This window comes from Bemisia tabaci, chromosome 1, assembly GCF_918797505.1.
Source record: "Bemisia tabaci chromosome 1, PGI_BMITA_v3".
NCBI classification, from domain to species: Eukaryota; Metazoa; Arthropoda; class Insecta; order Hemiptera; family Aleyrodidae; genus Bemisia; species Bemisia tabaci.
The window spans coordinates 46,520,886-46,532,166 of record NC_092793.1 but is presented as its reverse complement, the minus strand read 5'-3'; the positions used below and the strand labels follow the sequence as shown (position 1 = coordinate 46,532,166).

The window sequence follows — 11,281 nt, the reverse complement described above, 5'->3', positions numbered from 1 at the left end:
CCAGCTATATGATTTTCTGTAGCCTTCTTTAGCCGGCTATAAAAATTCCTATAGTATTTTGAAACGCACCTCTTATCTATAATTTTTACCAGGGGTGTAATTGTCTTAAAAGACTAAAAAAGTAGGGTGTGATAACATGATAGTTTGCGGTGAAAGCCATACATTCAATTAATGCAGAAAAAGGGGGTTGGTTGTTTTGCTCAGGGAAATATAGAAAAGTCAAGTAAGTTTTTCCTTCCAAGTCTGGAGCTAAGATTTTCCTTCATTTTTGCGTGATACCGCATACTTACCCACTCCAAAGTTCGAATAATTTCGAGCTTGATTTCCAACAGAAACGAGTTATAACATTTGGGAACCCTATGCATTATCCTTGATTTAATTCATTCTCGCATGGTTCCATAAATTACATACCGCTTGTGGGGGGTTAAAAATTCTGAATAAGTGCGTTACGAAATGTATGGACGGATCCTAAGTACTGCAAGTTGTGTTTGTGGTTTTGGCTGTGTAAGGAAGTATTTTTCAGATTTTCAATGGGAGCCTCGGTAAAAAAATTATAATTTGGAAAAATTTGGAAACACAACGAAAGCCCTTTATAAAATCTTCCTGTGTTGTGTTTTCTTAAAAAAAAAAAAAAAAAAAAAAAAAAAAAAAAAAAAATGTTACCAGCTACTGTAAGTCTACTAGTACTTACTAGAACTCTGGTGATATTTACTATAAAATGGTAAATGCTACTATGAAGTCTGGTGCTTATTACCATACTCAGATCACTATGTGTCAGAGTATGGTAAAATCTACCATATTTTTTCAGTGATCGCTCAGTTCAAAGTTGATGCGTTGGAGTTTCTGTGAAACTCGGTGCATCCATCAGTAATTCAGAGCAAGACAGTGGCGAGGCATGAATGATCGCTATCGATATATCCCCGTTTGAGGTGTGGTAAAGAATCGATTATTAGGGTGTTCGCTGCGAACACCCTAATAATCGATCCTTTTCCATAGATTAATATGGTAAATCAATCGATATATCGCAAAGCACACCACGCCTCTGGAGCAAGAGGGTCGTGACTAACTTTTTCTCTTATGAGATATCACGAGAAAACTACCCAAGGGCCAGCTTTTAGAGAGTGAAATAACGCCAGGTTGTTTGATCAATTTCATTTTACTTATTTACTTTCAGTCTTTACAAAAAAAAGTGTACAATAAGAGGAGCTCTGTCACTTGAAAGTTTTCAGATATCTCCTCCAATAATGAAATAAAACGATTTAATACATTCATCAATCAACATATATAAATAAATAATAAAACAAAAGTTATAAAAAATATCACTACCTAACTAGCTAACATCATCAGTTATTTAAACTGAGATAAAGGAAAATCATGAGACAGAGACAATTAATAGGGCTTAGAGCTCTGAGAACAACTGCACACTCGTAGGAGATTGAAGTCGGAGCACCCATGTCAAATTCGGACACCCATTTTCCGTTTTTTCTCTTTGTGATTAGAATTTTTTTGTCGTATTGTGTAGCTCACCTGAATAGGTGAAAATTGGTAGCAAAGAATATTCACATTTAGCTGAAACATATGTACCTACTTAAAGAAACCTTCGAAGCTAGATGAACATCATCATGGAAGAACGCTTTGGCAACTTGCTTCAATACACGTAATAAAGCAGGGACATTACTAATTATCAGAATTATGAACGGAACATTTACACAATAAAATATTTTGCTCCGGCCCATTTGCACGCCTGGGGTAATCTTCCATTAGATCACGTGCCAACGTTTGACTCAGTAAATCGCAAAAACATGAACCAGTTGCGCAAACTCCCAATTTTTTCCCGCTCACCTATCTTTTTTTTTTGACAACCTAGTCGTGTCAACTTGTTTCAAACTGATCTGTTGATTGAGGCAACAAATCATTTTAGGGAATGATCATTTTTGTACATCTCTGAAAAATTCATTTAAAAGAAAGAAAGAAAAAAAGTCTGATAACCACGACGAAAGGTTGTTAAACTATAGCCATCAGTAGCTGTTGGTCGCATTAAATTTGGTTTCAAGAGTAGACAAAATAGTGAAACATCTTAAATTACACACAGCTAATCACTTAAATGACCTAGATACCTGTTCTCAATCCATCTCAAGTATAATTAACAAAGGAGGTTGCATTCTGCAACATTTAAAGAACTAAATTTACAGAACAGGCTTTTTATCCATCTTAGGCAAAATAGTTGCACACGTATTATTTATCAGAAGTAACGTCTCAGATGGTAGCAAGCTATTTTGTATTTTCCCCCTTTTTGCATTTTTATGTTTCTTTGAAGAGGCTAAATTAATATTTACAATTGAATGATCTTCAGCAGCAATGAGACTACATATTTGGACAACTGGAATTGTGATTGCTTTTCATATTACCTACTCTTCCTCTCTGTATTTTTGCCCCATGCACTTTTGTTTTTTGGTGTGACAGGTATTTATTGCCAAATTAAATAAATTATTAGTTCGGTAGGCACTCAGTTTGGCATTTTCCTCTCGTTTTCTCTTTAGAAGAACCATAGTTTTTTCCATTAAACGGCTCCCAAAAATCTAGACGATGCAGAGACAAATTTCGAAATGGATATTGAAGCTCAGAAAAGATCAGAGCCTGCGTTTATTCAGTTTGATAAAAAAATCAGAACTTGTGCTACAGTTCTGCAATTAATCGCCTCGAAATAATGACTAGTGTAATAAGATGGAGAGTAGGTTCACAATTCCAAAGGAAATTACTCTAATTAATTCAAAGCTGCTGCTTCATTCACAATACAGTTTCAAATTTAATGGCTACTTTAAGACTCTAGGAATACTTGAAATGACTGTGTTTGACACATTCATAATCTCATGCCATATAATGTACAAAATTAACAATTCACTTTATGTATACAATAAGTAAATGTTTTAACACAAAAATAAAGAAAACACAATACACGTTCCTTGTTCAGAAAGCACATGACAGACACTATGAAATTCTATAAAAGATAACAAAAGTACATATTGACCGGGGCAGTAGAATTTCGGGTAAGCAAAAATTGTACATATCACCGGAAGTCGTGCATGAAACCAGGGATATCGAAATTTGATTTAATAAAGAGATCAAATGATTACTTACTCATTGTAATCAAGTTCAATGCTTGAGGTATTTTTCTTTCTGTTCACCTCTGTCGGAGAATTGAGCTCTCCAAAATTAGTTGAGTCTGTTTGGAAAAATGATTTCGGAAGGTGTAGGTGCCCAGCTACCTTATACCAGTTTTCCGGCCGGGTATTCACACATAATTTGACCTGAGACTTTCATTTAATTTTCGTATTTTCATACATGCTTCATGGGATATTAAAAAATTAGGAATGCGGCTTTTTAAAAAGTTTGAAAATTACATTCATAAATTCGGGGGGGGGGGGGATATTTCTTTCGATTTTTTTTCTTTTTTAGAAATCTAATGACTGGAACAACTGGAAAGCACCCAATAATAATAATCTAAACCCTAATTCTCTGTAGAAACGGCTTGTTCATTGCCAGGAAAAAATGATTATGTTGAAGTGACGACTTGCAATTTAATGTAATCAGATATTAAAACTACTTTAAATATTTGATCTGAGGTGAAGGATTAATTTTTCGTCACCCATTAACTGTATTGCAAACTATTTCGCGTCACAGGTCGCTCAGAAGAGTGCTGGGTGAAACCTGTCCCTTTACCTATCTCTGGAAGTTTTGCATCAGACTGATGTTTTACATGCTCAGAGCTTACAAATAAGAATGCACCCAAAGAGAGAGAATAATATTGAAAACAATCATTCAAATTCCACCGGAGTAATGGCTTAAGATCACTTTAAGAGAGGCTTTGAGAATCCTTAGAATCACACCGGAAAAGATAATCGTGATTATGTTGCATGTAGGCGATCATACTTGGCCGGCTGTTCTGTGATGCCGAGTTAGTAGCTGACTGCGCAAAGAGAACACCTTGATACATAATTCCGTTGATGTCCATACTCACAACAAGTGAGCTGTTGTTGGACCCCGGTCGACTGCTCTCATCACCTGCAACAGATAAAATAATACAAAGGTTATTCAATGAATTGTGATTCAAATTCGATGGCGAGGTATTATGAATGTTTGAAAAGACCACACATTTTACATTTTCTCGGCTGTCCGCAGGAGGATTTTGTCAAACGGTAAGTTTTAACAAGCAAATTAAGAGCTTTAAGGCTCATTTCAAAATCAACGGCAGAAAGTATATTCCTCCATGCAATGCAACTTCCTGGAGTAGGTTCGGGAAAATTTCGGTGCAAGTTGAAGAAGAGGTATGTTACTGTACAGGGCCCAGCAGGTGAAGATTTTGAAATACCGCCATCTGAAAGTGACAAGTGCGCTTTTCCACGCAGTAAAAAAATTTAAATAATCGAAGAAAAAAAGGAGGAGAGAAAAGATTGAAATGACTTCGAGTTGGCAGTTGGCGGAATGAGCGAGACCCTTGATTCTAATCATAAATTTTTGTTCCATTCGAGCGTAAAAAGCGTGAAAGAGTCGCGCGCGAATTTCATCAGATGGAGCATCCACAAAGTTGCCGTTCAGTTTAAAATATACTACACTTGTCAAGCATCTAAAATGTAAATTTAGGAAGTTAGATCGGACTTGGCAATCGTGCATGCGGGTGGAGGCTTGCAAGTTTTAATTAGATTTAGGTGTATTTATATAGAAACGTTTTAAAAATGAGTACGACTTTAGTTTTATTTCGATTCTGCGAACAATTCACAGGGTGTTTCATAGACTCTCGTCCATGGTTACGATCATGAGTGAGGGGCAGATTGAACCCTGAAATTGTTTTTTCATCGTGAATCGAACCGAAACCCCGTTGTTGTTGAAACCAACAGGGTGCTCGTCATTACGTTACGAATAACGCATTATATTTTAATTATTTTTATTAAAGAAAAAAAAACGGAATCATCGCCTCTCGCAAATTTGTGCCTCGATACCGATGATTCATTTTTTTTTTTGTATTTCGTCACCGTTAAATTGGTTAGAGAATGTGAGGCACAGGACAACTATCTCTGAAGCTATTATTTCTTTTCTCCGATATAGGTGGCTTATAAAACAGAGGAAATTACAACTTCCAAAATTAAGTTGGCAGTAAAAATCAGCTTTAGTCGTTAAAAAGAAAAATTACCACACAGGAGAATTTTTCAATCGAAAAATTCACCGAAATAAGTCTCGAACCCAATTTGACTTGAGTAAACTTTAGTTTTTTGCGAGAGGGAAATTATTCAAAACTGCGCTGATTATTCAATTAGACTGACAATAGTTGCATTAACGCATTAAAAAAAACGTCATATTATTATGATCCTTTATGCATTGAATTTGGAAAGATTCAATGTGTCCATCGTATTTTCCATAAAATTTCTACAAGGAAACGTGTGTATTGCAGTGTCTAATTTCGTATCCCACCGAGTGATCCATTCAATGCTCATCATATTTGTACCACAGCCGCGTACAATTGTACACAAGCAGCTCATGGACAGAAGCCATCTCCTCTCCGAAGAACCATCAAACGACACCGTAGTTCACTTTGCATGTAAAAATAGACCTATTTTCAACTCAGTGACAGGATGGGTTGCCCGGGGTCGCGCAGGCACTGATTCAAAAGATGCGTGTAATTCGAAATACACACAATTATATTTCGTGTCAACGTTGATTACTCATTTTTTGAGGAGCAAATGAATCACACGAATATTAACAAATCTAATAACATTTTGCGTCTGGTATGCTCATCACGTTCAACACCAACTTTGTCGGTTATTATTGCCCCGCTCTTTCCTCGGTTCTTCTTTCATATTCTCAATTCATTTCATCTCATACACTCTCAAATCTGAATTTTCTCTATTTTCTACTTATTTGCTAGTTTCATCGCTTTGTAAAGATAGGTTAAAGATAGGTCCACTCTTTCTCAAAGGAAACCAAAGTTGCACAAAGGCAAGATTGCAAAATCACCACTGTGCCGGAGGAGCTTCTTTATTCGTGCTAATCCCAAAGTGAGACCCGAGTGTGTAACAAGCGTTGAAAAAACGTGCGGAATAAATAATTAAATGCTGCGTTAAGTAGATTTTTTTTAAAACCGCGGTATATCACGTTAATTTTAATGGACCCACAGGTTCACAAAATTACCACAGGGTAACTCCGAAGAGTCTAAGAAATCTAGCAAGTGAGCATCACTACTAATTTTAATTTATGGAAAACGCGCAGCATCATAAGCGCGGTATCCATTTTGAAGCGATCCTTATTGAAAGACCCATTGTCGACTGCTTTTTCATATTCGAGGGAGGGATGTCGCGACCGGCTAGCTGTTGAATATGTAGCTACGCAGCTCAAAGTGAGATCTGTTAAGTTTTGTCGATATATCATAGACGCAGCACAATTGTCGCACGATAGGACCTTGGACTGTATTTTCTGGCCCAAGTTAAGAAAGAGCTATGATTTTATTTAAATTTTATTTTCATAAATACTTTAGTGTAAAAATGATTTGAAAATATTTTTCTCTCCTTCCTCTCCCCGTCTTTTTTCTTCTTGCTTCTCCTCCTCCATCTCACTGTTATGCATTTTTCGATCTCTTGACCTTTAAACGCTAGGTGTGATCTCCGAAAGCCCCATAGATAAATTCACACTCCTCCCTATCGAAAATCACCTTTCAAAAGTGAAGCATATTAACTCGAAGTTCAACGAGAACTAAATGAGCATTATTTTCTGGGGAAATCGTTTTGAAATTAGGGGAATGCGTCACTCCTTTATGCCATCACTTAGAAATAAATCCATCATAATGTCTTTGCTTTTAGCCCTTTTTTGTATTAAATTTGGCAATCATATTTCCATAACCACGTGCTGTGGGTACAAACTCAAGTCGGCCATCAGAACCCAAAAGAAAATCTATTCATTTGGAGTGTATACTGTATACTCGAATTCAAGTGCGGCGCCAGAGACAAAAGCCGTAAGTTCATTAACACGCCTTGTGCCGTATTATCCTCCTCAAATAGATACCGTTTTCCCCTTCTAGTATATGGGAACGCGAGGCTCTGACATTAAGAATAATACTCTCAAGCTTGTTTAAGACCGTGCGCACACCCGCGAGGGTGCAATCACTGCAATATGCATCATCAATCGAGAGTGCGTTTGAGGTTAAATCTGTGCTCAAAAGAGAAAGTAAAAAAGGGGACAAAAAATAGTCTGAAATAGATACGCTTCGTAGATTTGCGCAGAGGCGTCATCCAGAAAAAGAAGAAAGAGTGCACGAATAAATAGTGAAAAACGACATATCGATGTCCAAAGTGTGAAACCACGTATCTCCGTTTGTAACATTGTAGACTTCCCATCGTTTGTAGGCACGTATTTGACCTAGTTTTTGGATAAATTTATTTATTTGTGCAAATGCAGGCTTATTTATGAACATTACCGCCTTGTTACGTATCGTTCGGGCCACGTTTCTTAGTATTTTTCTTGTTCATTAACAACCTTAGCCATCAGGGTTTGATATCGGAATCTGAGGATTGGCAGCGGCATTTTCCTACTGTTCTTCGTTTTGGAGGGTTGGCTGTCCTTTTGGGTCCTAAGAGCTCCAGATTTCAACATCTCCGCACTCTCCCCATTCAGATACTCTAAATTCAACGTATTTCTGCCAGACGGAACTAGAGATAGGTGGGAAAGAAGGGGCGTGCTCGTTAATCAAAAGGGCTGTAAGAATGAATGGGAATTATAAAGCGCCAGTGAATCGCCCGCGTCCGCATTAACTCATGAGCCCTGTTCGAAACACTCTTTCGCCATGCCCGCAGCTTATGAGTGCCACATACAGTTGTCGCTTAGTTCCTTTTGGAAAATGTAAAATCCCGCTTTTCCATTTCCCTGAATGGAATAACGCCCTTTTTTACATTGATTCATATGCAGCTTTCTAGAGCACACCCTATCTATCCCACTCGTCTTTCATGCCGTTTAGCAGAGATACGTCCTATAGGTCAGTTGCGCTGGTCACAGAATTGTGTTTCATTTCTTGATTCTTGCAGATTAGCTAAAATAATAAGATCAGTCCAAACCGCAACTTTCTACGTTCAATATTAACCGAGAAATCGCCTTTTGAAAAGTCGGGTTTCAGACGTCATCCTCCGTGGTAATGGCACCCTTGGTTTCTTCCGCCTTGCTCTCATCCAAGTTTCACGTCAAACAACCAGTAAAAATGTGCGTCACACCGATTGATGAAAACAAGGTGGAAGAAACCAAGGGTGTCACTACCGCGGTGGATGACGTCTAAAAGCCGACTTTTCAAAGGCCGATATCTCGGTTAAAATTAAACGTGGACAGTGGCGGCTTGGACAAATCTTATTATTCTTAGATAATCTACAATAATCAAGCCTCAAAACACGATTGTGTGACTACGACAACCAGGGCCGGATTTTCCTACTTACCGTCAATGGGCCGCCTGTATTTTGCCGACCCCTTCTCATTCGTTTTGAAACATCAATAAAAACCATCAAGTGAACGTGCCAGCGGAGAAAGAATGCATTAAGACGCGTTTACTCGTGTTGAACACATGTTTTGGGAAAGTCCTATCTCTGATGGACAAGGCCTTCCATTCATAAGAAATGAACGATAAAATTATGAAAGAACAAACACAAAATTTGGTTTAATGATTTTAACTTCCGCCCCGGCGCCGACCGCACCGTGTTTGGCGCAATGCGTAAGTATTCACGCGGTCTTGTAGCGCAATGCTTTCACGCGACTGCACTGTGTTGGCGAAATGCTGAATATTCATGCACTCATTGTAGGCGCATCCGTTTCACGTCGACCCACAATAACCGCACTGCTTTGATGCAAAGCGTGAAGAATTCGTGCAGTCTTGTAGGGCGCTAATAGTGTTACATGCCGATTGCCGCGCCGCAGGGCTTCTCCGATTCATCTCAATTCCATCGTCATCATTTCTCCCCTAAGTCCCCGTTCCAGGTCTGTGTTTGTTTTTCTACTCTATACTCGACTAATCAAAAGCGCGGTTTCCTTGTATCACTGAAAGACGATAAAATTAGAAATTACTAAACTCTCAGGAAAATGGAGAGATTTTTGTAAGCCTTTCCTCGTTTGTATTTTTATTTCTAATCCGAGTTTTTTTTTTATACCTACATTTAAAAAAATCGCAAAATTTGCCGCCCCTATAGAATGCCGCCATGGGCCGCGGGCCCATGTGCCACTCCCATAATCCAGCCCTGCTTCGATAGGGTTGATTGTAGTGCAAAAATGTGCGCCCAAGAATAACCGCCATGGACCGCGGCCCATGTGGCCACCCCCCTTAATCCGGCCCTGATGGCAACTGAGCCATTAAGCCAAGGACTAGAATATCCTGGTGGAAATGATGTTTGGTCTTACCTGAGGAGGGTGGTAACATGTGCGAGCTGAGGTGGCTGTTGACGGTGGCGGTGGAGTCGCGGGAGGGGTGGTGGGCGCTGTGGTGGTTGTTGTGGTGCCCGTTGCCGTTGCCGTTGAGGGTGGCCGAGTGGGCCGAGTGGGGGCGTCTCGGGGAGGTGGTGGTGACCAGGTTGAGCGGCTGAGGCTGCGGCTGCGGCTGGGCCGGCGACACCGACTGCGGGATGTCCACCATGCTCGTCGGGCTCCGGTGCACCATGTCCGCGTACGCCATCGCCCCGTAGCTCCCGCGTCGCCCCTCCCGCCGGTTCCCGTCGATGGCCGCCTGCAGCTCCGACGGCGAGCTCAGACGCTTCTTCTCGCACTCGTACGGGTACAGGTATTTCATGTATCTGAAACAGTCAAACGAACAACCATTAATATACGCTTTCCTACTGACTCAACAACGAATTCTTCCATTTCCCACCGCGTAGGTGGCTACAAGAGGAAACTTACGCCTCCTCCGTTAGTCCAAAAAAAGGAGGAAGAAAACGGGAGGAAAGAGGAAGAAAACGGGAGGAAAGAGGAAGAAAACGGGAGGAAGGAGGAAGAAAACGGGAGGAAAGGGGAAGAAAACGGGAGGAAAGAGGAAGAAAACGGGAGGAAAGGGGAAGAAAACGGGAGGAAAGGGGAAGAAAACGGGAGGAAAGAGGAAGGAAACGGGAGGAAAGAGGAAGAAAGGACGCTCAGGTTAGGTAGTTATTCATGACGAAATTGACTCGAGCTACATACTTATGCTTCAAAATTTCGAAAATTTTTTGAAAGAAGCTTCGCGGGACCCTTTCCGCCCCTCCCGCACGAAGTGTCTGGATCCGCCTATGTTTATACCGCCAAGAAATAGTTTTTCTTGAATTTAGAATGATGGCTGCTTACTTCAAGCCAAGAAGGAAAGAGAACAGTCGTCTCATTTCGATTTTGGCTGCCACTTTGAAGATTTGACGTCAGGGGGGTACGCGGGCACGGGTTTTGCCGTGCGACCCAAAGTCGGACCCGATGTGCCCGATACCGTGTGACGTCAAGAGGGTACGAGATGCGACCACCATTCTTCATTCGCCTTGAATTTAACATCTTTGCTTAACACGACCTTCTCATTTCTTGGGAGAGATTCAGCTTGATTGTTCATGTTCGTATGTATTGTATCGGTCACTTTATCAACGCCTCAAAGCGCTCTGCGACACCTTACAGTCGCTAAAATATTGATGACCAAACGCCGAAACCACGTATCTTCCAAGAGTGCCACCGGAAACCAGAAAACCGGAGTGCCGAAGAAAGTAAGATTTACTAACTGGATTACATTTTGCAATAAGGAACCATTGTCTCTGGCTCTCTCATAAAAGCACGTACCTGCATAGGGAAGCCAACGGCATATATGTTGTTTCTAAAATGGGCCAGAAATAGTGGTTCCTTTTTGCAAAATGTAATCCAACTTATTGGTATCCCTGTTTAGTCAAGTTTTTAACCGGGGAGAAAAAGAGGAGTCGTGTCGTATTCCGTTTTGATCATCCTCGTATTCTTCATCTTCATACGCAGCTGAAGAATTAGGTCTGTGATTTCGAAGCTGAAAGACTCGCGTTCGATGCTGCCCACGTGACAACGGCGTTAAGGGGTTGAGAGGGGCGTGCTCGCGCAGGGGAGGTGGAGGGGAAGGCACGTCCCGAAAAATGAAAAATGATGGCGGGAAACCGGGCGTGCGTCGCGACGCGAAACACTCGGATTCGATTTTTTAATTAGGATCTCTCACTCTCATCCGCGGCAGTGTCATCGCTGGCATCATGACGTCGTCCTCGCGAGCATCATCATCGCGCTCCCGTTTAATGTAGATTAATGG

The 11,281-nt window shown here is 40.5% G+C and overlaps 1 protein-coding gene across 3 annotated transcripts in view; it reads right to left on the bottom strand.

Annotated features, from left to right (window-relative positions):
• Nucleotides 1–1,137: 1,137 nt before the first annotated feature.
• The window catches only part of LOC109038905 (uncharacterized), a 175,004-nt gene continuing 164,860 nt past the window's right edge, over nt 1,138–11,281 (bottom strand). For all 3 annotated transcript variants that reach the window (XM_019054170.2, XM_072301839.1, XM_019054171.2), the window contains 2 exons: nt 9,418–9,806; nt 1,138–4,062 (listed from right to left, as the gene is read on the bottom strand). In XM_019054170.2, the coding sequence (XP_018909715.1) occupies nt 3,854–4,062; nt 9,418–9,806 (598 nt within the window). In that variant the 3' untranslated portion in view covers nt 1,138–3,853. The remainder of the gene's footprint in view (nt 4,063–9,417; nt 9,807–11,281) is intronic.